General features: G+C 42.6%; 1 protein-coding gene across 1 annotated transcript in view; it reads left to right on the plus strand.

Moving 5' to 3' along the window:
- The window catches only part of LOC149283262 (protein YIPF7-like), a 37,563-nt gene that overhangs the window by 5,956 nt on the left and 4,421 nt on the right, over positions 1-27,186 (plus strand). The window contains exons 4-5 of the mRNA XM_089497797.1: positions 243-388; positions 1,595-1,776. Of these exons, the coding sequence (XP_089353923.1) occupies positions 243-388; positions 1,595-1,776 (328 nt within the window). The remainder of the gene's footprint in view (positions 1-242; positions 389-1,594; positions 1,777-27,186) is intronic.

Genomic DNA, 27,186 nt, shown 5'->3' on the forward strand with positions numbered 1-27,186 from the left:
ACCCAATCCATGGAGCAGCACTGCTGCCTAGTCAACTTAGGCCAGAATACACCACTGTTTGTTTTTGAATTATCACTGTGTGGTTCTAGCTTATGCCCCCTGTGCCATCATTTTTTCACTTATTTATTTCAAGAAGAGAGGACCTGGTAGTTTTAATGTTTACGTGCAATGCAAATATTACATATTTTTTAAATCTAATACAGGGACTATTATCTAAAATGTATGGTCTATATTTATTACAGAACTGGGCATTAATTTTGATCATATTTGGCAGAAGACTTTAACAGTTCTAAACCCTTGGAAACCTGCCGACGGCGGTATTATGAATGAAACTGATCTGACAGGACCTATGGTTTTCTGCTTTGCACTGGGATCAACATTATTATTGGTATTTTTGACACTACATTAAGCATTGTTATTATTTTGTAAGTAGGATATTTCAGAATCTATTATCATTATTATTATTATTATTATTATTATTATAACTACTACTATTATTATTAGATGCTAACATGTTCCACAGCTTGAAACTCTTGCCGACCTATGATCAGTGTAATTATGTACACTGATTCTGCAGATCTATGTTACATTTTGTAATCTTGAACTTTTATGATGTTTAAAATAGATCCTGCCAGCATTTCTTAAGTGTTTATTCTTTAATATGTATGCCATGTAGATAATAGCATTAATACAAAATACCGTGTGGCCAACATTTATCAGGCTTCCGAAAGGATAATTGAATTTGCTCCAAGGTCATTTTGTTGTGTCAAGCATCCAAGGCAACTGCCAGGGCGCTGCAATAAGGATCACTAGTAGGATTGCCACCTGTCTTATGAGGCAGCTTGAACCTCATGCAAGATAAAGTTCTAGTGCAAACTTCTCCCCATATTCTTCAAAATGCAGACCGTTGCATTCCAGGTTTTTCTCTTTTTCAGGTAATGAAAAGATGCATTCTAAAATAGACATTCATCATTAGTGCATTAAATCTCTTACTTCATTTATAAAACCAAATGAACAGACTTCTTCTGAAATCTGAAACCCTTCCGAGTATATTACATTACACCATTATCCACCTCTCCAGAAAGTGGCATCTATCAATCTGTAAAAGATTAAAAAAAAGGGGTGCACCAAAGAGTATTAGGGTATTTTTGGTCTAGGGACAGCCCTGATTTGTGTTATCCTGAGTTGAAATCAAAGGACATGAGTGTCTAGCACACTGGCAGATTTTTTTGAGTCAAATAATCTAGGATAGGACTATGATTTGCTGTTTTTTGTCTAGCTCAGGTTAGATTAATGCCTGAGGAAGGGACCTAACAACTTGGTCTTGAAAGCTCGCAATTTAACTCTCAGTTAGCCAATAAATGGTATCATTTTAACTATACTTTTCTCCTGTTATATGTTCCTAATACTAAGGTCTTCTATATGCAGCACATTAGGTTGTGAGACAGAACCCATGTTATATAATTCCATTCTCTTATAATCTAATTTTTATTGAATAGTAATATGTGTTTTAAAAATGAGTTGTTTATGCTATTATTGCAAATTGAATTAAGGCATTTGCTAACTCTACACTTAGACATTTCTATATTTGCAGGCTGGAAAGATTCACTTTGGTTATGTGTATACCATGAGTATGCTTGGCTGCCTAGCAATCCATGCTTTGTTAAACCTGATGAGTATACCAGGCATCTCCTATGGATGTGTGGCCAGTGTCTTGGGCTACTGCCTTCTCCCAATGGTAATACTTTCCTCCTGTGCCATCCTATTTTCCCTACAGTAAGTATGTATATGTATATGTATGTATATTTATGTGTATATGTATGTATATTTATGTGTGTATATATATATATATATATTTCCATTTACTGACTGAGATAATAACCACTTGATACAGAAATGATGACACAATGGGGGACGGGGTGATGTATAAAAAGTGAATCATGAGGTCTGCATAGCAACCACTGGAATAGTCCAATCAGAAGTTACATTCCATATTTTGCTATGATGATAAATCCTCTTGTGGATTAAAACATCAAAGCTCTACATCTTTGAATGGCCATCTTATCCCTTCTTTAAACTTGCCATAGTTGTTTGCTAAGGCCCATGGAGCGTTCCTGCAAGTGAAAGGGAACACTCACTTTTCTTTCAAAATTAATGATGATCTAAGTCTCAACAACCCTCAGACCCACGGAATGCCCTGTAAATGGAACCACTTGGAAGTTCCTATGAGTTCCTATGAGTTATGCCCAACATTACCTTTTGATGTAAGTTTTCCCTAATACAATAATTTCTACTTAGAGTTCTACTTAGGATACTAATATACATATAGCTGGTTCCGGGTGATTACATTGAAATTATGGTGACCAAGTAGTTTCTATAAGCAGGAATAAATAAAAAACAAAAAAACTATTTTCTTATGAATGTCCCTGGTGTAATTGAAAATCCAAAATGACATCTATTTATTGTTCTAACACCTAAAGGGTTAAATCATAGAAGAATTAAAAAATATGTAGTTATGATTATTCAGCCTTGATAAGTGAAATTGGGTGACTGTGTTGAGCAAAGGTCAATACATATTCATATAAATGATTACTTTATTATTGATTATTGTGCAGAATATCAAGCAGAAATTATCCCATCACATATTGCATTGCATTATGCCTGCATTGATTAAAAGTTTTTATAACATTCTATTCTCGATAATTCCCAACAACATTTCCTTTATTAATTATTTTACAAAGTTAATAACAGTTGTATGCAAGCAACAGATGCAAAGTACTAGGTCATCCAGTTCTATACTATGTCGTATCTTTTTGTTAGGTCTGTGGAAATCATTGGGATTCATGTTGATTTTAGATTCACCTGGCATGTCATTTCTCAGTGTGGGCCCAACAACACTGCAGGATTTTAGGATATGACAAATACACCCGCGGTTGCATGAGGTTATCCTGAACTTCTGTATGGCTGAGTAGGTTTTACAACTTACAATGAGAAACCGTAAAAAACATTGCTTTATATCGTAAATAAGCATTTCTTCTCATTTAAACAAACGAAGCTCACAATTTAGTGAAAAAATAGAAAATGCTTTCTCTACCCACAGTTGCCAACCCCTTACATCAAATGACCTGCTTCACAACCTAAGGAATGTGGCCCAGACAACTATTAGGGTGTAATAGTACAGCCTATGTATTTTGCATTCACCAGTGCATAGGAGATCAGGCAGTCTTATGGCAGCCTGGAGTCTTCCCTGTCAGTGGAGTCATTATCGCAAATATAAGGACACGAGCTGTGAGCCGTTACACTTCAATAGAGTATGAATGCAATTTAAGCACTCTCTTCCAGCAGTAACACCTCTGGAAACACTGTAAAACATAATAGTTTCATAATAGTTCCCAGCTGGGCTTTCCAGATGCTGCTAGGATCCCCAATGGTACTCTGATCAGCATATCTGGGCTATAGAGTCCCCCTTGCTGATCACACTGCTGCAATGGGGATCAAATTAAAGACAAGAAACAAAAATAAACAAAAGGACCTAAATGATGTCTCCATTTGGTTTTGAGAATGGTCCCTGAGGTCTATAAAGACCCCAAAGGGATCTTCAGTAACAAGATACAATAATTAGAAGATAATAGTAACAATGATTACAAATATAATAAAGTGAAAAAATTAAAAGTAAAGAATGTTAGGTACTCAAACACCTCTTATTTCTTCCATATGAGATAGAAAATAAAAAAAATCATTCCTTGTACCCAAACTAATCACTTAAATACCAAAAACCTGTTTTATTTAACAAAACATAGAACAAAAAACAAGGTATGTGATTATTACCATCAGAAATTAATGTAGGTATATAACACCACCTCGGCTGTGCAGATGTTTAAATAGTCCGAGTTCAAATAATAAAAGAAAATATACCACACATTGCAACAACTGGTAAACTTATGCCATCACCTTATTTTTATTCACATAACACAAAATAGCACAAATGTTTCTGGGCAGCAGCCCTTTCTTAATGTTTAATAGCTTGGTGGCACAGGTCAGTGGTAGATTCAGAGCCTGATCCACACTAATACACACACACCCTGACTCTCACACTAACACACATACCCGGACCCAGACACTCACACTAACATACCCAGACACTCACACTAACCTACTCATATACACACACACAATATATTAATTGTATGGGTGCACAAAACGAGAAACCATGATTGCACAAACATATGGTACAAAATATCTATAAGTGTCAAAAAGCAGAGTTGGTCATGAAAAAGTTAAATTAAAGTTAAAGGTTCAAGCATAGGGAACCAATCTGTCTTATCTTTAAGCATCTTTATGCCCTCTTTGACTATATGAGTGCCCAGAATTTTGTAGCAGTTACTAGGCAAACATTGCCTAAAAATGACAGAGCAGCGGTCCATATGAACAATTTTTTACATTTTATCTTTCATATTAGACAGTCTTCCTGTAACAGTTTCCTTTAAACACAGTAGCAAACCAGAGATTGGCACAAATACCCTTATCATCAATTTACTTTGAAGTTGCAGTTTAATATAGCCATGTAGAGATGCAGCATGTGATAATCAGCTTACTCCTGTAGGGAAATACAGATTAACACAAACTGCAGTAAAACACATTGAATGCCCCGCTTATGGTCAAAATGGCATTACTGTTAGAAGAATTAATTCATTTGATTTCCCCTGGCATGAATAGTATGTACATATGCCAAGAGATAGCCAGGTCTACTAAACATAGTAGTCTAACATGATGGAGCAGAGTTATTAACCGATTTTCTGTACTATCCTCACGCAATAGATGGATTTTACATTATATCAGTGTTATGTTTTCATATCTCAACACTAGCCTTTCAACTATTTACATATATTAGATTTAGCAAAAGAAATAGTGGGGCTAATTTTTACTTTAAGCTTCACTTTTGAAACGCAGAAAGCACAAGTTATGACAACCCAAAATATGTCTTTACAGAAGTGAAGTCATTGAAAATAATCTGAACCAAACTAGCAAATTACATGGAAGCAACGAGCAGGGTTGCACGCTGAGCCCCTATTCCCTGTTCCTTTTGACTTCAGTGGGAGCTAAGCTTGTGAGTTGAGCTGACATTCTATACAGCGTGTTCCTGCTGACTGACCATTGCATTGGTTGCATTGATTATAATACAAACCATAAGCAATATAGTCTCCAAAATGTCATACTTAAAAATAAATCTTAAAAATGCTTGCATAGATTAGCCTAAAATAAAATGCAGTGCTCTGTGTTATAAAATGAGCATTAAAAAGTTTTGTCGATTGTTATGGCCCTTAAAAGAGGAATTCTTATGAGATAAAATCATAACTAAATCTGCCACTAAAAACTATTTATCACTTGGTTATTTCTCAGTATTTTATATTTAAACTAATCAGACTGGCAAACATCTGCCTTCCTAGACATAGCCAGACAATCACATGTACATTTTCTCAGTTTCATATGATACTCCAGTGAAGATTATATTTTGATTGCCAAAAGCAAGCCTGGCATGTGACAGGTTTTGTCTTCATTGGGATCAGTAAATAAGGATGGATCTCCTGGATAGATTTAATAATTATGTAACAATGAAATTCATCTATCAGTATAAGTAGGAAGCTCAAAACATGACATGCAGGCTTCCAATGTAACATAATAGATATATAGATATATCTATTCACTAAAGAGAACGTTGTCAGCTAAGTTTGTAGGAAAGTTGTGGCTTTCATTCTCTCACTTCACTTTTTATTATGAAGGGCCCAAACTATCCGGCTACTCCAGCTAGAAGTGCGGAGCTGTTCTTTCCCAATATGTATAGTTCAATCGATTCAATACATTATACATGGTATGCCAAGCTCTTCCTACAACAGAAGCTCACAAGGTGGTAACTTTAATCATGTGTTGCGATGTCAAAGAGCAAACTTCCCTCTAATTCTCCCTTTAGTAAAAGAACAAAAGAACAAAGTTCCCATATAAAAAAAATAGAATATAACTTTTTTCATAGAAATTGTGGTAATAACCATGTAAAACTTTGTATCTGCATATTAAATCTCACAAGGGAATACTTAAAATGGAAGGGAAATCAGTGAACACTTCCTGGTAAAACACAGAACCAAATTAATAAAATTGTAATCATAAGTACATGCACAATTTATCTAACGCATTTTTATATCATAAGTGAAATCCATGTAGTAGTAGTAGAAGGTTAATGTATTTATTTCTGTTGATGCAGAAACTGTAGGCACATCTCTTTACAAAACTCATGAAAGGTCACATTGGTACAGAAAAATGATGAGTGACCAGAACATTGAAGAGCAATCAAAGGCAACAGCTGGAACCAGAAGTAGATTATCCACTAAATTTCAGGGAAGATCAAAAGCGTCAGCCTTAGTACTCAGCACCATCTGTCCTGCTAAAAACGGTAGAGGAAAAAAACCTTTCCACAGAATATGAAACAGGAAGACATTTACTTTTAAACCACAAAACATATAAGCCATTGTAAAAGAGACATTGTCATTTAATAGCCTTTGGGTGGTCTGATTGTCCTAATGTGATTTACAAAATGTGTCATTGGGACAATTTTTCAGTAACAAATCATAATGTTTGAGGATCAAGCGGAAGCATCCTTTGATAGTATCATTCATTGCATCATTGCATATTTATAGCAAGCAAATAAAATACATGTATGCCTATTTGTTCAGGTCTAAAACCTATCCATTCTCTAATATAAAAATTGTAAAGTTTAGTAAGTAATCTAAGAGGTTTGAGCAGGCACACTCACACAGACATACACAGATGTGTAACAACTTACCTGCCACAATGCATCTGTCCCAACACCTGCCAGCTGCTATGGCGGCAGGACCCTACGAAGATGACCCTCCCTGTTGAATGACGTTCTGAGGTAGTGGGTGCTCAGGGCAGGCCCGCATACCCCTGACTACTAAAGCAAATTTAGTACATGCTGAAGCCATCGATGGGCGCCCACTTTGACCTGCCACAGTAACTCGCCACTCTCCTGCGGTTGCTGGATTCTTTTTTGTATCCAAAAAGTGTCATGCCCCTCTCACCCTTACCTGTCCTCCGTTACAGCATGCCATCCACAAACTCCGCGATTGCGGAGTAGGCCAAAGCCGCGGACTGTAGTAGCGGCGTCTTCCCGCGATGGCGATCGCGGTAGCGCGGTAGGCCGAAACCGCGGCCTAAAGTTTCAGCAAACCCCAGGAATGACTTCCAGGTGTTGTCCAAACACAATGCAGTACACCTGTAGCAGGGTGGTAACACCAGCAATCCCCATTAAGCATCCACCAATGAAGGCCACATACAACACTAATGAATTAGGTGCTATGGATTTAACCCTGCCTAGCAACCAATCCAGTAAGGAGCTTGTTCAGCACAGGGGAGGAGTAGATACCTGCAGCACTATAAAAACCCCTCCAATTGTGAACACTTTACTCCAGTGTTCCAGAACTTTGGTTCCTGTATGTCCGTGGACTTCAGCTTCCTGTTCTCCTCTGCTCGCTCTGCTACAGACACTCTATTGGATTCTTCGTTACCTGACCTTCGGCTTCCCTATTGGACTACCCCGTTTGCCTGTTACCTGACCCTTGCCTGGACTACCGTTTATTCTGCTCGCCGTCTGCCCTTGACCTATTGCTTGTTTACTGACACCGCTTTGGACAATTCTCTGCTCTTACGCTCCCAGCCCAATCCTGACAATACACTGGAGTCAAATGGAGCTGGCAGGGATGGTCGATGCTATCGCAGCGCTTACACAGCAGCTTACTACGCTATCCCATACGGTACAAGGTATACAAGAAAACCAAGCTACCTTACAAGCCCAGTTCCAGGGACTACAACCGGCCCCAGTGCAACCTCCAGCACTAAATCAACCTCCTCCTGTTCCGAACGCAGGACCTCCTGGTTTCACTATGGCTGCTAGTCCTGAACCCCATGTCAAACTGCCTGCTTGTTTTGCAGGTGACCGAGCCTTGTACCACTCATTTATTACTTCCTGCGAACTGTTATTTACATTGAAACCCAGGACATATGCCACAGACTATGTTAAGGTCCGTACTGCCATATCACTGCTCGCTGGCTCTCCTCTATCTTGGGCGCATCACCTGTTACATACCAACAATCCTATCCTGGACTCCTGGATGTCCTTTTGTCACGCTATGGGTGCCCTGTACGATGACCCCCATAAAAGGGTCACTGCAGAAGCCACAATAAGAACACTACGACAAGGGCGTCGTCCTGTGGAGGACTATGTATCAGACTTCTGGAGGGTAGCGGTAGAAACAGAATGCAATGAACCTGCCTTACGCGATCAATTTCGCTTGGGCCTTTCCGATCCACTAAAGGATGAGTTGGCTCGTACCGGAATTCCTGACTCCTTGGATGATCTGATTGTCCTGGTAACCCAGATAGATCGGAGACTCCGGGAGAGACGTATGGAACGATCTACCAATCTTCCTCTTTGTTCAGTTTCTACACCACATCCTCCCATACCTGTTTCCTCTACAACAGTTACCACTACAGAGGAACCCATGCAATTGGGAGCGACCCGTGGACCACTTACTGAAGCTGAAAAGGCCAGAAGAAGACGGATGAACCTCTGTCTATACTGCGGTGTATCTGGTCATCTAGTTCGTCTCTGTCCTGAGTTAGCAGCCAGAGGTAAGCCAAATCCCATACAATATCCGTTACTCCTGGGTGGGATGGCCCCTCATTTATCTCTCCTTGTCTCCCTACAGTGGATGCATAACAAGAGTCCACAAAACGCTATCATTGACTCTGGGGCCAGTGACTGCTTTATGGACTGCAATTTAGCCAAAAAACTGAACATACCCACACGACCCAAGAGGCAACCCCTGACGATACTTCTCGTCGATGGCAGCAACATCAATTCAGGACCTGTTACCACGGAGACAATACCCATTACCATATGTATCGGAGTAAACCATAAAGAGACGCTTAGTTTCAATTTGGTACAATCACCTTTATTTCCTTTGATCCTTGGACTTCCTTGGCTGAAAATTCACAACCTCACTATTAATTGGGCTACGGGACATGTTACGTTTGCTTCCCAACACTGTTAAGAACACTGTTTCTTTTCTGCTTCTACCCTACATGCCACGTCTTCTGAGAACCCCGAGATACCTATACCCTACCGAACTTTTAGTAAAGTATTTGACAAACAAGAGGCTAATAAACTACCCCCACATCGTCCATATGACTGTCCTATCGACCTACTTCCTGGGGCCCCCATACCATTTGGACGCATATACCCCCTCTCCGAACCCGAATTAAAGACACTTAAGACTTACATTGAAGAGAACTTAAAAAATGAGTTTATCAGACCTTCCATTTCTCCCGCTGGTGCTCCCATATTTTTTGTCGGGAAGAAGGATGGAGGGCTTCGTCCATGTGTGGATTACAGAGAACTCAACAAGGTCACTATCAAAAACAAGTACCCTCTACCTTTAATTTCAGAATTAATGGACAGACTTAGAGACGCACAAATTTACACTAAATTAGACCTACGAGGTGCATATAATTTGGTACGGGTAAAGGAAGGACACGAATGGAAAACGGCTTTCCGATCAAGGTATGGCCACTTTGAATACCAAGTCATGCCGTTCGGGCTCTGCAACGCCCCTGCCACTTTTCAACACTTCCTCAATGACGTGTTCAGGGATATGTTGGACTCTTTTGTTGTGGTTTATCTCGATGACATCCTGGTCTACTCACCATCTCTCACCATTCATCGTAAACATGTGAAACGTGTCCTTTCCTGTCTCCAACAACATGGACTCTATGCTAAATTAGAAAAGTGCATTTTTGAAACCACCTCTGTTGAGTTCTTGGGATTCGTGTTAACTCCAGGGAGCATCAAGATGGATCCTAAAAAGGTTTCTGCCATCCTGGACTGGCCCGTTCCTACCTCCGTTAAAACCGTACAGAAATTTGTAGGTTTCTCAAACTTCTATAGGAAATTCATTAAAGGCTTCTCCAGGCTCATCGCTCCCATCACTCAGTTAACCAAGAAACATGTACCGTTTGTTTGGTCCCCTCAAGCACAACAAGCTTTTGATGAATTAAAGCAACGTTTCACTACGGCTCCTATTCTCGCCCTACCTGACCCCAAGAAACCATTTTTTGTGGAAGTAGATGCCTCGGAGACTGCAGCGGGTGCCATCCTGTCCCAACGACAAGGTGATGGAGAGACGCTCCATCCTGTATCGTTCTTCTCCAGACGTTTCTCCCCAGCAGAAATTAACTACAGCGTAGGGGACAGAGAACTATTGGCCATAAAAATGGCACTAGAGGAATGGCGTCATCTTCTCGAAGGGGCTAATCATCCGGTTACTGTTTTTACTGATCACAAGAACTTGCCAGATGGGCTCTGTTTTTCACTCGATTTACATTACATATAACTTATAGACCGGGTTCATGCAATGGAAAGGCTGATGCCTTAACCCGATTACATGGACCACCTACAGACTCTAAGACAGACACAGTTCTCCAACCTGGTCATTTCTTGATAACCCATAATTCAATAAGAAAAACTCTGCAGACACACTCTCAAGTGGATTCCTATCTATCCCAATACCCTTTTCTTACCGAAAGACATGGCCTTCTTTACAAAGACGCTCTTCTTTTTGTCCCCCCTGCTGTTCGTACCAAGGTGCTACATACGGTACATGACCACCCACTGGCGGGCCATGGAGGTATTAAGAAAACACTCGAACTCACACAACGTTCGTTTTGGTGGCCCAATATGAAAAAGGACATTGAACAATACATACGGTCATGTGATGTATGCGGGCGTTCTAAAGGCACCAACACAAGACCTGCTGGATTATTGCAACCATTGCCAGTGCCAACAAGTCCTTGGGCCGAGATAACTGTGGACTTTATCATAGAACTCCCACCCTCACAAGGCTACACCACCATTATGGTGGTTGTGGATCGCCTGACTAAAATGGCACACTTCATTCCCACTACAGGATTACCTACTGCTGCTGAGACTGCAGACATTTTCATCAAAGAGATCTTCCGTCTTCATGGTATTCCACAGACTATCCTCTCTGACCGTGGTGTTCAATTTACCTCTCACTTCTGGTCTGCCTTTTGTCGTGGTTTGGGCATACAAAGACTACTGTCATCCGCATATCATCCTCAAACCGATGGACAGACAGAGCGAACAAACCAAACCCTAGAGCAATATCTCCGTTGTTATGTCACCCACCTTCAAGACGACTGGCTTTCCCTGCTACCAACAGCAGAGTTTGCTTACAACAATCACCTACATAGTTCCATCGGCATGTCACCCTTCAAGGCCAACTATGGTTATCATCCATCCTTTATTCCACAACTTCCTGCGATAACCCAGGTTCCCCAAGTCACAGACCGAATGAGACTGCTTAACCAAGGTTTTGCTTTATTACAGGAGACTCTGAGAAAAGCACAACAAGCCTACAAGGATCAAGCAGATAAACGACGTAAGCCTTCTCCCGTGTACCAAATTGGGGATAAGGTATGGCTCTCCTCAACTCATGTTAAATTGTCCTGCCCTACCAAGAGATTGGGTCCCAAGTTCCTAGGCCCCTTCGCAATCACGAAAGTCATCAGTCCTGTAGCGGTCTCCTTACAGTTGCCGAATACATGGCGTGTTCATCCTACATTTCATGTCTCATTGCTCAAAAAATGGATACCGGACACAACACAAAGAAGACCTCCTGCTCCCCCTCTTCCCGTAGTGGTGAATGATTCAGAGGAGTTCGAGATCCAAGAAATCCTCGATTCTCGCATACGTCGAGGGCGATTGGAGTACTTGATCCACTGGAAAGGGTATGGACCAGAAGAGCGATCTTGGGAACCAGCTGCCAATATCCATGCTCCAGCACGCCTTAGAGCATTCCATCGAGCGCACCCTGAACGCCCAGCACCAAGACGCGCCCGGAGGTCGCGCATTGGAGGGGGGTCCTGTCATGCCCCTCTCACCCTTACCTGCTCTCCCCTGCTGTCCTCCGTTACAGCATGCCAGAGTAGCGGAGTAGGCCAAAGCCGCGGACTGTAGTAGCGGGGTCTTCCCGCGATCGCGGTAGCGCGGTAGGCCGAAACCGCGGCCTAAAGTTTCAGCAAACCCCAGGAATGACTTCCAGGTGTTGTCCAAGCATTAACACAATGCAGTACACCTATGTTCCAGAACACTCCAGTGTTCCAGAACTTTGGTTCCTGTATGTCCGTGGACTTCAGCTTCCTGTTCTCCTCTGCTCGCTCTGCTACAGACACTCTATTGGATTCTTCGTTACCTGACCTTCGGCTTCCCTATTGGACTACCCCGTTTGCCTGTTACCTGACCCTTGCCTGGACTACCGTTTATTCTGCTCGCCGCCTGCCCTTGACCTATTGCTTGTTTACTGACACCGCTTTGGACAATCCTCTGCTCTTATGCTCCCAGCCCAATCCTGACAATAGGATGGTGGATTCTGTCTTTGTATTGACTACAGGGGCTTAACTGTAGTACCATTAAAAATACCCTCCTCTTATTTGTGAGTTGTTTGATAGACTTAGGGGGTCAAAGGTATTCATCAAATTGGATCTACGAGGAGCTTAAAATCGAGTGGAAGATGAGAGCAAGACAGCTTTTAACACCCGCTCCACTCATTATAATTATTAGACTTGCGCATTCGTCTTCGGGCGAACATGTAAACGAGCACGAAGAGTCTGTTTTTTTGTTCGTGCCGAAGACGCGCTGAAGAGAATACAGTTGCGGCAAATGTAGGAGAAGACGAAGACTCACAACCACGAAGAATCGCCAAAATTTCAAACAGGAGTGAGCTGATCCTTGTCTCTCCAATCAGCTCACTCTTGTGACGTCATGCTAAGGGTCTCGTCCAATGCCTGTGCTGCTGTTTTTTGAATTCTGAAAGCGCCTTTATAAGACCAGAGCTTGCCTGAGAGATCCATTCATTTTTCACTGTGACTGCTTTGGCAACACTGCTGTGCTGCATCCGAGCGTTACAGAGAGAGATTGTTCTGTTCTGTGTGAGACTGGTAAGCCTCAGCCTGCCATTTCTCACAGTGTACTTCATCCTCACTTCAGTTCTACTGAATTAATATTTAATAATAATAATTTGATTTAATATTTTTTTTATTTAATTTGTCATCAACTGTGTAGTGCTGTTGAGTTGAGTGGCACTGGGGTGCCAGTGCCCTGGGCTGACACTAGTGCCTACTGCCTGTCCTGTTTAAGTAAATTAAATAATAGAATTTATAAATAATTTAATAGAATATATTATTAATAATTGAATACATATAAAATTATATATATATTTGTCAGTTATATATACTATAGTTAGTATAGTATTAGTAATAGTATACTAGTGTAGAGTGTACTGTAGACATTCAAGACATCTACTAGTGTCTAATCTAAAATCAGTAATATTAATAATTAATAATTGAATACATTATAAAATTATATATATATTTGTCAGTTATATATACTATAGTTAGTAATAGTATACTAGTGTAGAGTATACTGTATTCATTCAAGACATCTACTAGTGTCTAATCTAAAATCATTAATATCAATAATTCTATAATTCTTATCTTAATAGTTAATTAAATTAGCTATAAAAAATATAATTAATAATTACTACTATCTTATAGTTCAGCTAATCTATTAGTACTGGTGCTGCAGCTCTATAGTTTGTGCTTTGTTTTAGCAACAGCAAGAGACCAAGTGAATTTTTCTTAATTAATAATATTTCATTTTATTTCATTTGTTTTGCTCACCTCAGTCCATCAGTGAAGTGAACTTGTTGGGCTAGTGAGTGCAGCCGCATAAGTGCTGTGTTCTTTTTTGATCAGCAAGCAGTGACGTTAACTGTTTTGCAAAGATTTTCTCATTTATTTTACATTTTATTTTAATTTTATTAAAAAGTACCCTTAGTGTTTTGCTCACCTCAGTCCATCAGTGAAGTGAACTTGTTGGGCTAGTGAGTGCAGCCGCATAAGTGCTGTGTGTTTCAGCAAGCAGTGAAGCTAACTGTTTTGCTGTGACATTTTATTTTATTTCTAATTTCTTTTCAAGAAAAATTGACTGTGTGACGACAACAACTGTACTAAGCAAAGCTTCAAGCTACTAGCTGTGGTACTAAAATAATTCTAATCTTTAATCTTCTTAATCTATAAAATATTATATAATATAATATAAATTCTAATTCATAATCTATAATATATATAAGTAATTATTTCTAATTCATAATCTATGTTCTATCTATAATCCAAAATATAAATAATTCTAATCTATTAATAATATAATATTATATATAACTTAACCTCACTTTAGCTTAGTGGGTTTGAGAGCGTCTGCCTAGAGTTAGACTAGAATAGTGATATAGCTTTAGGTTTAGCATAGTAGTAGGATAGGCTCTTAGGCCCGTGTAAATTCAAAGTCTTTAATTTTTTTTATCCCCCTTTTTTTTTTTTTACGTTTTTTTAAACACTACACTACACACACAACACAAAATTTGAAATGGATCCTCCTTTTGGGACTAAGGAGGGACAAGCTCCATCTACCACCACCACCACCAGCAGCACCACCACCAGTTCTAAGATGCAGCCTTTGCGTCAGTCTACTCGGCCAAGTAGGCCAAGCTCTTGCTTATCATTTGGGGAAGCATTGATTGAAGGATCATCAAGTAAAGGAAAGGCACCAAAAGCAGGCAGTAGTAGTGTGGCTAGGCCCACAAGCTCTATGGTTTTTTACGGAAAGCCTAAAGCACCAGAAGCACGTTCAAAGTTAAAGGGTAGCACAACTAGTACTTCTACTAACCCAGTGAGAAAAAAGAAGTGCCTTTTGTCCCAAGCAGCATCTTCCCCAGCCACGAGCAGCATGCAAGGTACCAAGCAGAGCCAAATTAGCAGCAAGACTCAGAGGGGTCCCAAACCAAAGCGATCTCATTCCTTTGTAGGGAAAACCACCACCACCACCCCCACCTCTACCGCCTCTACAACCAATAGTGCTGCGCCTACTGTTCCCACCGGTACCGCCACGCCATGTCCTCCTAGTACCTCTAGCAAGCCACCAAGTCCTTACAATATTTTTGTGAAGACAGTTAGAGAGAGGGCTACACATAGTGGAACTCCACCTAGCGAGGTAGCAGAGGAGCCTGAGAGGCCAAGTGCAGAGTCTGTTCTTCCTGCTCGCACTACTACTAGTCACGAGTCTCACAACGATATCAGTCTTAGCTCCAGCCTAGCAGGAATTCCATTCGATCTGGCTAATGAAGAACTAGACTATGAGCCAGAGGAAGTAGAGGAGATGAGTGGTCAGGAATCAGATTCCTCAGGGAGCAGTGTCCAAATGACTAGTGCACAATTTTCCCCTGAGCCTCCACCTTCTCCGCTACGATCACCATCACCACCAGCAGCAGCAGCAAAACCTAGCAAATCTAAAGTTAAAGCAATTAGCAGTCCCACTATGGCCAGTACTGTTACCACCAGTCCCACCACCACTAGTTCTGCCTCTGTTCATCCACCCCGAGCAGTAGGAGCAGCACCCAAGGCACACTCCAAGGCTATGCGTGCCCCAATTTGGGAGCACTTTGAAAATGTTGAAGAAGGGCGCTATGGAAAGTGCAAACATTGTGGGAAGCTAATAGGCAGAGGGAAAGTGTCTGGCCATTTTACCAGTGCTAGCATGAAGCATCACCTCAGCACTCAACACAACGCTGTGCTATTGGGGAAAGATGCAGAAGTAAAACTTAGTGCAGGCAGCATAGCTGGTGGCCGTGGAAAAACCCCAACAGCTGCTTCTGAGCCAATAGCAGCAGCAGCAGCTAGTGCTGGCAGCCAGAGACCAAGGCAGGTTGGAGCACTGCATGTCCAGCCCACCCTGGAACAATTTGTGGCATTCCAATCCAAAAGGTCAATGCCCAAACAGGAGGCCAATAAAGTAACGCGACTTATTGGTCAGTTCATTGCTGTTGGAGGGGCATCCTTCTCTATGATCGAAGGGGAGCCTTTCAAACAATTGATGGTGGCTGTGGCTCCACAATATACAGTTCCGTCACGTTCCACTTTCAGCAGGAACATTGTCCCCTCATTGTATCGGCCCTGTGTTGCAGCAGTGAAAGAGGAGCTTTCCAAGGCTGCTGGTCAGTCTGTTCATTTCACAACAGATTTGTGGAGTCCACCTAGTTGACAGCATGCCTTTCTTTCTTTGACAGCACACTGGTGGCAGCCCGGTGTGCCCAAGGAAGCTGCTGCAGCAGGCTACCGATCATTCCTTCTCCATGCAGAAGTGATGGATGAAAAGCACACTTCCCAAAATATTCTGCATACGATGAGGAAAATGTTTAGCCTTTGGGTGGGAGGAGAGGCAGGCACCAATGTTGAAGTTGGTTTTGTGGTAACTGACGGAGGTGCCAATATGGTGAAAGCGCTGCGAGATGGTCATATTGTTGGTGTGCGCTGTGCAGCCCACATCATCCATCTTGTAGTGAAGGCAGCAATGTCAGAAGGAACTAATGTGGCAGCAGTAGTTCTGTCCTGCTGCAGAAAGATCGCTGGGCACTTTCACCATAGTGTGAAGGCTAGCCAACTTTTGAGGGAAGAGCAAGAGAGGTCAGGTCTTCCCGTACACTGCCTACGTCAGGATGTCAGTACACGGTGGAACTCCACGTTAGAGATGCTGGAGAGGATTTTGGAGCAGCAGAGGGCAATCCATAAATTTGCCTCAGAGCACAATATTGGGATTACCTCTCCATTGAATAGGGAGGATTGGACAGTGATCGCCCAGCTAGTGGCAGTCCTTAAACCATTCAGGGATGCCACAGAAAATTTAAGCTCAAACACTGCCAGTCTGGCCCAGGTAATCCCAGTGTTCTCCCATCTAGGCAGCAAGATGGATGTGTTCCTTGAAAACCGTGAGGCTGTTCAAGGTGGCACTCTACATCCTGACGTAGCAGCCATAGTCAGGAAGCTGAAGTATCTGCTAAAAGTACACCTTCGCAAATGCATGGAAGAGAGTCCCGAAATGATGCTAGCGTGCCTTTGCGATCCACGAATTAAGGGAAAGCTAGCTTTGAAATTCAATTTCTCAGTAGCTACCGGGAGCAATTGGTCAACAAGGTGCGTGACTGGCAGCGTAAAATGGGAATGCTGTCCGAGGAGGGAGAGGTGCAGGAGAAGGAAGAGATTATGTGGTCTGCTACTCCTAGCAGCAGCATCAGCAGCAGTGCCACAAGCATCACTGAGTGGAGCAGCTGCGTTTTTGGAAGAGGCACTTGGGAGTATAGTTGGACCATCTGACAGAGCTAGCAGCAGAAAGGAGAGTAGTGCTGCTGAAATGGTCAAACTTTACCTCTGTGAAGTTCCTTCTGCACCTAATGTTGATCCTCTTAGCTACTGGGATGAAAAGAAGAGTGTGTGGCCTGCACTCTCATGGGTTGCGCAGCAGCTTCTATCATGTCCGCCAACCACTGTTCAAAGTGAGCGCGAGTCCACAGCACTCACGCATGGCACCTCATCTAATGGAGCAGATTGCCTTTCTTAAATTCAATCTGCCCAAGTTGGGTTACCCAGCTCTTAGCTTGGAAAGTAAAAAAATTTTTTCTCTAATGTTTAAGGTAGTTTCTCCCCCTGGTTGCACGTGTTTGTGGTATGGCAACGTCTGCTACCTCCGCCGGTGTAGCCAATTTACGTTAGGGCCTAGTGTCTGAGTTCTGGAAGTCCGCTCCCAAACGCCATGGACTGACAGACTTTGATGCTTTGCCCTGGGGTGAAACAGGTGAGCGGGTCGTCAATTGCCCACTCATTCACCTTTCCCAATGCTGCTTCTGCTGCTGGTTGTGGTGCCAGCATCTCTTCTCTGCCAGTTCGCTTCCTGGCTAGTGTCATGCCTCAAATGTCCAAAATGTTTAAGATAGTTTCTCCCCCTGGCTGCGTCTGTTTGCGGTGTGGCAACGTCTGCTACCTCCGCCGGTGTAGCCAATTTACGCTAGGGCCTAGGGTCTGAGTTCTGGAAGTCCGCTCCTAAACTCCATGGACTGACAGACTTTGATGCTTTGCCCTGGGGTGAAACAGGTGAGCGGGTCGTCAATTGCCCACTCATTCAACTTTCCCAATGCTGCTGCTGCTGCTGCTGGTGGTGGTGCCAGCGTCTCTTCTCTGCCAGTTCGCTTCCTGGCTAGTGTCATGCCTCAAATGTCCAAAATGTTCAAGGTAGTTTCTCCCCTGGCTGCGTCTGTTTGCGGTGTGGCAATGCCTGCTACCTCCGCCGGTGTAGCCAATTTACGCTAGGGCCTTGTGTCTGAGCTCTGGAAGTCCGCTCCCAAACGCCTAGGACTGACAGTCTTTGGATGCTTTGCTCTGGGGTGGAACAGGTGAGCAGGTCGTCAATTGCCCACTCATTCAACTTTCCCATTGCTGCTGCTGCTGGTGGTGGTGGTGCCATCGTCTCTTCTCTGCCAGTTCGCTTCCTGGCTAGTGTCATGCCTCAAATGTCGAAAATATTCAAGGTAGTTTCTCCACCTGGTTGCACGTGTTTGTGGTGTGGCAACGCCTGCTACCTCCGCCAGAGTAGCCAGCTTACGCTAGGGCCTAGTGTCTGAGCTCTGGAAGTCCGCTGCCAAACATCTAGGACTGACAGTTGTTTGGATGCTTTGCCCTGGGGTGAAACAGGTGAGTTGGTTGCCAATTGCCCACTCATTCGCCTTGTCCATTTCCATTTCATTTTTTTCCGTCTGATACACAACCTACCAAACATAACACACACAATAACACATATAACACAGTGACATAACACATAACACACATAACACATATAACACAGTGACATAACACATAACACACACATGTACTATTCACAAATCACAAGGACCTTTCCTCCTGTTATTTGCCCTGGCCTTCACTTCTACACTCACTAGCATTAACGCTATAACTCACACTAGTGATGTCCGGATCATGAACGAATCGTTCATTTGATCCGGTTCTTTTTAGTGATCCGGATGAATCGGTTCAGTAGACTGAACGATTCATTTGTAGCGGTTCAGTCTGTGAATCATTCAGCTGTAACCTGATCCTAGAGCTGTGAGTCATCTGCAGAGCACTCAGACACAGACTCTGGGGTCAGGTTACAGCTCATTAATTCACAGAGGAACGATGACTCATAGAGTCAGAGACTCGTTCAATGACTCGAATGATCCGAAGACTCGAATGATCTGAAGACTCGAATGATCCGAAGACTCGAATGATTCAATGATTCAAATGATTCGAATCTTACAGGGATCCGGATCTTACAAGGATCCGAATCTTACAGAGATTATTACTGATACCATACTTTTATAAATAAATACATTAATAATGTTCACACTGCCCCCAGGATTTAGATTCCCCTAAGTTTGCCCCCCTTTACCTATAAGTGCACCTACAGTTAACTTTATTAAATTAATTAAATTAACCCTCAGTCATCAGCATAAAATTAACCCTTATACCCCATCAACCATAACTGCCCCTGAAATTAACCGTAAAGATCCCATTAACCATAACGGCCCCTGAAATTAACCCTAACTACTCCATTAACCATAACTGCCCCTAAATTAATTGCATGTACTCCAGATAAATTACCTAATAAATTGGTATGGTTGATGGGGTCTTTAGTGTTAATTTAGGGGCAGTTATGCTTAATGGGGTGTTTAGGGTTAATTTAGGGGCAGTTATGCTTAATGAGGTGTTTAGGGTTAATTTGGGGGCAGTTATGCTTAATGGGGTCTTTAGTGTTAAATTAGGGGCAGTTATACTTAATGAGGTGTTTAGGGTTAATTTGGGGGCGGTTATGCTTAATGGGGTGTTTAGGGTTAATTTAGGGGCAGTTATGCTTAATGGGGTCTTTAGTGTTAATTTAGGGGCAGTTATGCTTAATGAGGTGTTTAGGGTTAATTTGGGGGCAGTTATGCTTAATGGGGTGTTTAGGGTTAATTTGGGGGCAGTTATGCTTAATGGGGTGTTAAGGGTTAATTTTAGGGGCAGTCATGGTTGATGGGGTGTTAAGGGTTAATTTTAGGGGCAGACATGGTTGATGGGGTGTTTAGGGTTAATTTAATGGTGAGGGTTAATTTAATTAATTTAATAAAGTTAGCTTAAGGTGCAGTTGCAGGTAAAGGGGAATGTAAATCCTGGGGGCAGTGATTGTTAATGTATTTATTTATAACAGTATGGTGATATTATCTGACTGATTCGAATCCCAATGAAGGCAGAGAGTCGTTCAAAGATCCGGATCTTACAATGATCCGGATCTTACAGTGTAAGATCCGAATCTTTGAACGACTCTCTGCCTTCATTGACATCACTGGAGGCAGGGGGGAGGATTCATAATGAAAGGGGCGGGGCCAATCGTTAGTGTGCCTGCACGGAGTTACTGGAAAACAGTAACTCCTGTGAGTCACACTGAGTGATCCAAAGATTCGGATCATGAATCGGATCATTTCAGTGAACGAATCGAAATGATCCGATTCACTTTAATGATCCGAACTTCCCATCACTAACTCACACTTCACCCTATAACATTTTTCCATCCACATAGCTGCCAACAGACCCAACTTTTTCAGGGACAGTCCTGCTTTTTTTCTGTGCCATCAAATTTAGCTAAACTAGGTATGCTAGTGCACATAGGTATAGCTAGGTAGGGTAGCACTACAACATTAAATAAATATAATAAAGTAAATAATAATAAATATAACTTTAAAATAAAATTAAATAAACCCATTAAAATTAAAAATAAATTATTATTTAGACAAAATACATCTTTAACCAAAACAGTGCACTGCTAATAATCTTAAAAATAACCGTACATTAACCCTAAGCTATTTTTTAGTTCTTGTCCAACATTTTTCCATTGGCATACCTGCCAACACACCCAACATTTTTGTGGACACTCCTGCTTTTTTCCAGTCCTGTCCAGTAAAAGTTGGGTTGTTGCAAAGTATGCCATTATAAATAGGTAGCAAATGTTAGGCATGTATTACAAGTGGTCCAAAATCAATTTAAAAATGTAAAATAATCCCTATTATTTTATTAAACATCTATGGATGTGTGACTGTGTATGATAAAAACAAAGGAGGCCAAGTTCCTTGGAGCATTTGTCTAGGTCATTTTGTGTACAGTACACCTCGGTACGTGTGTGCAACTCTATTGGTCGTTTCGGCAGGGGGCCAGACCAGCCCCCTTCCGGCGACCAATAGAGTCGCACACACGTACCTTCACGGCGCGAACGCATCTGCTGCCGCTGCTGCTACTGCTCCGATGTGTTCTTAACTCCGTATCAACCCCTGCTACGCAGCCGGGAGGAAACGAAGATGAAACAAGCACGAAGAATGGCCACGAATATTCGCCCGAAAAGAAGACAGGAAGGGCGAATATTCGCGGAATACGAAGGGTTTTTTTTCTCCGAAGACGAACACGAAGAGCCCCCTGGTTCCCATGTCTAATAATTATACAGTAATCTCTTTCGAATTATGCAATGCCCGGCCATCTCTGTTTCAGAAACCATTTGCAACAGTTCGTTATTGTCTATATAGACAACATCCTGATTTATTCTTCTCACCTACCTTCTCACCGGAGCATGTTAAGAAAGTATTACGTGGGTTAAGAGAGAAAATGTTGTATGCCATGCTTGAAAAATGCAAGTTTGAGGTATTCAAGTGACCTTTCTGGGATATGTCATCAGTGCCATTAGTGTTGAGATGGACCCGGTAAAGATCCAGGCTGTACTACAATGGCCTCAACCCCATGGTTTAAAACCATTACGGTATTTTCCTAGGGTTTGCTAATTATTACGGCGGTTCATCAGAGATTTCTCTAAGGTCATAGCTCCTCTGACTGCCCTTATCAAGAACAGATCTGATTGTTACAATATACCCTGGCCTTCAAAAATTGAAAGGACTGTTTGCTTATGCCCCCTTCCTAATTCATCCTGACATCAATCAACGCCTCGTTCTTAAGGTAGATGAATCTGAGATAGGAGCGGGAGGACCTACAATGGACCGCTACATTGGTTCTGTGGGTTCTTCTCAAAATGTCCTCAGCAGAGAGAAACTAAGACATAGGGAACTGGGAACTAATTGCTGTCATACTGGCTTTGACTGTATGGAGACATTTATTAAAGGGTCATGCACTCCTGTTACCATTTTTATTGACCACAAAAATCTCCAGTATATCAGTAACACCAAAAGACTTAACCTGTTTGTCATGGTTCAATTCTATGTCTTAGTACCCTGGATCCAAAAACACCAAGGTTGATGCACTCTCCTGTATGTCAAGAATTCATGCTTAGTAACTGTATAATTTCCATGTTAACATCTACAATTTCCCCTCTAATTCTTTGCATCCCAGCTGGGATACTATTCATGCCTCCAGACACCAAGGAAGAGATACTCACCTTACATTGTTCTTCCAAGGTTGCTGGACATCCTGAAATAAGGCTTTACTCCTTTTTTCTTGGGACAATAGTTTTGGTGGCCATCTTGGAGGAAAAACATCAAGGACTTGTTTTTGGCCCTGGCAGCCTTCAGAATACAACTGCCTTTGGTTGGTGTAAAATTCTCATATTATTCTTGTGCTGTTTTGGTTGATTTTTCTGTTGTGCCCGGACTTTTTTGACAATACTTGCTGTTCTTGATTTGGCTTGCTGAACGTGTCCTTCTGGTTTTGAATGGGCTACGTATGACCTTGGCTATTCAGTGGAAGATTTTGGTTCTTGCCTTCCACTTGCTTCGTCTCTAGGTCCTCATCTCTTGCGTCCTGGCCTATTGTGCTTCACAGGACTCTCCCCAGCAGTAAGGACCATAAGTTCCATGGAGCAAGAGAGGTAGCTGCCCCCAGAAAAGCAAGGGTTGCACTCAAACAACCAGACAGCAATGCCCGTGTGTTTCTTTTGTGCTTCCATCTGCATCATATGTCATCTGATGTCAGATGTCACATCAGCCTGGGACTTACTTTGCCCCTGATGCCAAGAATCCTTGGTAACGCTCTTCTAGATAGAGAGATTATATATAAAATATGACAAGTTACTTTAAGGAAAGGTTGGGGGAGAGTTGGGACAATAGTCATGACAGAAAACCTATAACCTTGTATGTGCAAACTAGGACAGTATTGAAGATCTGTTGTTCTCATTTCACCTATAACACTGTTGCAATTGGGTAGACCAGTGGGATGTGCCGGGTAAGTTGCAGCATTGAGGTTATAAAGTCGCTCGTACGGACATTTAACTAATTGAACAGGGAGGGAGACCAGTGGGATGTGCCGGGTAAGTTGCAGCATTGGGGTTTTAAAACCCCAATGCTGCAACTTACCCTGCAGATGCCACTGGAAATCCATAGGTTCGCTGTCAGGGGTTAACTTACAAAGACCGTGCGAGTGAGCCTATTGGTCACCTCCAGGGTCTTCCTCTGGCATCAACCAATTGGTTGATGCCAGATGAGGTCCCTGTAGGCGACCAATAGGCTCATTTGCACTGCCCTGTAACCCGTGACGGGGAACCTGCGGATTTCCACTTCCGGGAACTGCCGCGATGCCGCGAAGACAAGGTAAGTTAGAAGGGGGGGGAGAATGGTAGACGAAGACGATCACTAAGATCTTCGTGGTGTGTGTCTTCGTCTTCGCCTACGTTCTACCTCCGCCATCTTCTCTTCGGCGTGTCTTCGGAAAGAACACGAAAACGCACTCTTCGTGTTCATTTTCATGTTCGCCCGAAGACGAATGCACAAGTCTACTTTATTGGCGCAATCAAAGGTTTCAACTTTGAGAAAAACTTCCTATCAATTTACCACCTTGGAGTGCTGTGATCTATCTATATAGTCTGCTTTTCCTGGACTCCTATGCTGTCATAAATGTCTTCCTTTGAATGTTTTGTGTTTAGCATTGCTTTAAAAGTGCTAAAAGGATGTTGATGCTCCCAAAAGCTCATTCCTCAAACGTGCATGACCTTTTACCACTTTTAACTTTTGATAGCATCATTTTTATGTAAGGTTCCCTTTTTTCCAAAAGCTCTGCAATTTTCGGTTCTGAAATGCTCATGTAATTTATTTTGCTAAAAAAGCAAATGAAATGTTATTAACCATAATGAAATTTGTGCCGAGCTCACGAAGGCAAAGCTATTGCAACGTAACCATGCAAAAATACACTTTAAAAACAACCCTTCTGCATATCTGTATCATATCCTAATTTCTTAATTAAATATGGAGACATTTTAAACATATTTTACATTGGCCCATTTAAGTCTATGGAGCCCATTCCAGTCAATAAAGGTGTACTACAAACTTCTAACACTGGGGGCCGCTAGTGGGAAGATGAATTGTTTTTTTCTGTGTTTTTAGTGGCATAACAACCCAGTTATTCACAAAAAAACAAAAACAAATAATTCTTACTTAAAAGAAGAAAACCAGAGCCCAATTCTACAAAGAGTAGATTTTCTTAAGAGTAATTTTAGTTCTGAAATATCTGCACATTATCAAATTAGGAGGGAATGACAACCTATGTATTCTACAGGTCGATACAGTTTGTTAGGCAGTGCTAAAAGTGCTTATAAAAGAAAGAAAAATAATTAAGCATATCCATTTTGTTTTTAACAATGTACACAAACTAATTGGCTGAAAACAGAAATCAATACTTGGACTGGTTTCTAAAAGTGCTTTATTTCTAAGTGACACGGCAATTAGAATGAGCTGATTATATGGCTAGACCTCTTAAGAAACCTCAGAGGCATATATATATACTAATACACACAGAGAAATATTGTTCTAAGCATGTTCTGCATTCCTCGACCGTACTGTGAAAAGTAGTAGCAGCTGGTCTTACTCTTGGATAGCTGATGGCTCTTGGTTGGATGTGCCCCCATGGTATATTATGTTTGATTACAAACGCAACCTCGGCTGCTGCCCAGCACTTCCGCTAGGGCTTTTATGACGAGGACTGGCGTGACATGACCTTCTGGTGCTCCATCATAGAAACTTCAGTGGAATTGCCGGCAGCAGCTGAGGTTGTCTACGCACATTGTGCAGACATGCACCGGCTGCCCCCACTAGACAGCAAGGAATCTGGAGCACGGGCGGCAAGTCTAGGGATGCATAGGTAAGTATGGGGGCAGAGTGGCATATAGGGGGGTATAAGGCATTTCTGGGGAAAGACTCTATTGGTCGTATGCAGGGCATTGGTTGATGCCAGAGGAGGCACCTGCAGGCGACCAATAGGCTCACACGCACTGCCTTTTTAACTCCTGACGGCGAACCTACGGATTTCCGCTCCCATTAACCCCTGCGATGCTGCGTAGAAACGGGAGCGGAAATCCGTAGGTTCGCCGTCAGGGGTTAAAAGGCCGTGCAAGGGACCAATAAAGTCGCATGTACAGAACTTTAACTGTTGGAGCAGGGAGACCAGTGGTCTCTGCTGGCCAAGTTGCTGCACCAGGATTTTAAAAGTCTGTACGAGCGGTCGCCAGCAGGAGGCTCGTCTGCCATCAACCAACGAAGTACAGGTGTTCTTCCATTGGTTGATAGCAGAGGAGGCCCCTGCAGCCGACCGATAGAGTTGCTCATACGGACATTTAAAATCCTGGCACCAAAGCTGCTGCGTAGTCCGTACCACGTTAACCACGTATTAACCCCTTCTAGAAAAAAACGGCAAAAAACAAAGAAAAAAACGAACACGAAGAATGTACACAAATATTCGCCCGAACCGAACACGGGAACGGGGAAATATTTGCGGAATACAAAGATTTTTCCCCCACGAAGACGAACACGAACATGAAGAGTTGACCGGCGCCCAAGTCTAGTTTTTAATGCCAAGCACCAGTGCCTGATGCAGGCTTCATCAGAGTCCTGGACTGGATTCTGCAAACCCATCTTGAGAATCCAGTCTGCTACAACAATGGAGTTGGATCGTTGGCCCACCCTGCCCTCCAAATGCTCCACCGCAGGGACCCATACACAAGATTTGCACGTTATCTGTGCACAATGCTGTTTACACACAGAACATCTTTATATATATATATATATATACTGATCAGCCATAACATTATGACCACTGGCAGGTGAAGTGAATAACACTGATAATCTTGTCATCATGACACCTATCAGCGGGTGGGATATATTTGGCAGCAAGTGAACATTTCATCCTTAAAGTTATGTGTTAGAAGCATAAGGATCTGACTGACTTTGACTAGGGCCAAAGTGTGATGGCTAAATGACTCGGTCAGAGCATCTCCAAAACTGCAGCTCTTGGATGTCCCCAGTCTGCAGTGGTCAGTGTCACATCTCCGGGTCCAGTTACTGACCGGCAGGGAGCTGCCAACTGATGAGGGGTACCTCAGGTCCCTGCTGCCATCAGTCGAGAAACCGTCCACCAACGCGGGGTGCATAGGGGTCTGTCTGTGGTTCTCGCTGCCGGTGGTCAGGGAGCCCAAGAACCACCACAAGAGTATACATACACATCACCAGCACCCTTGAGGTCCCAGTAGCAGGAGCATGGAGGGAGCTGCTATGCTGCACAGCTGGAGGCATGGCTCTGATGGATGGCTGGAGGTATGGCTATGAGGGTGGTTGGGGGGCAGGGCTAGAGCTGGCACCGGATTGAAAAATGGTCAAATGTGGTAATTTGCTGTGTGCTTTATCCAGAGTTCCTGATCTTCACATTTTGAACCTTTTGCCTGCCTGACCATCCTTTTGCCTTGTGATTTTGTGCTTCAGTCTCTTCTTCACATGTACTAGTTTGGCTTGTCTGACTACCCGACTTGTGTGCAGACCCTTGGTACAGGTCCCCATATACTCTTTGTGACACCTGTCCTTTGTTGGAGCCCAAACCTTGCTACCTCCACTCTGTACCTATACTTACCTGCTTGTACGGAGGCCTCCTTACTGTTGGGATCCTCTAAGTTCTGATTTACTCCTACCGAGGGCTTTTCCCTTGATGGTCGTATTGTGGGCAGAAGAACTTCCACGGTAAAAGTGGTCCAAGGAAGTAAAAGAGGTAAACCGGTGACATGGTCACGGGCGGCCAAGGCTCATTGATGCACAGATCTGCTATAATATCCTGTTGCCAGATACCACAGCAAACCTTAAGAGGTCTAGTAGAGTCCTTGCCTCGATGGGTCCGGTC

Source organism: Sceloporus occidentalis, unplaced genomic scaffold (genome assembly GCF_023333645.1).
Source record: "Sceloporus occidentalis isolate IW3139 unplaced genomic scaffold, rSceOcc1.0.p SCAF_107, whole genome shotgun sequence".
NCBI classification, from domain to species: domain Eukaryota; kingdom Metazoa; phylum Chordata; class Lepidosauria; order Squamata; family Phrynosomatidae; genus Sceloporus; species Sceloporus occidentalis.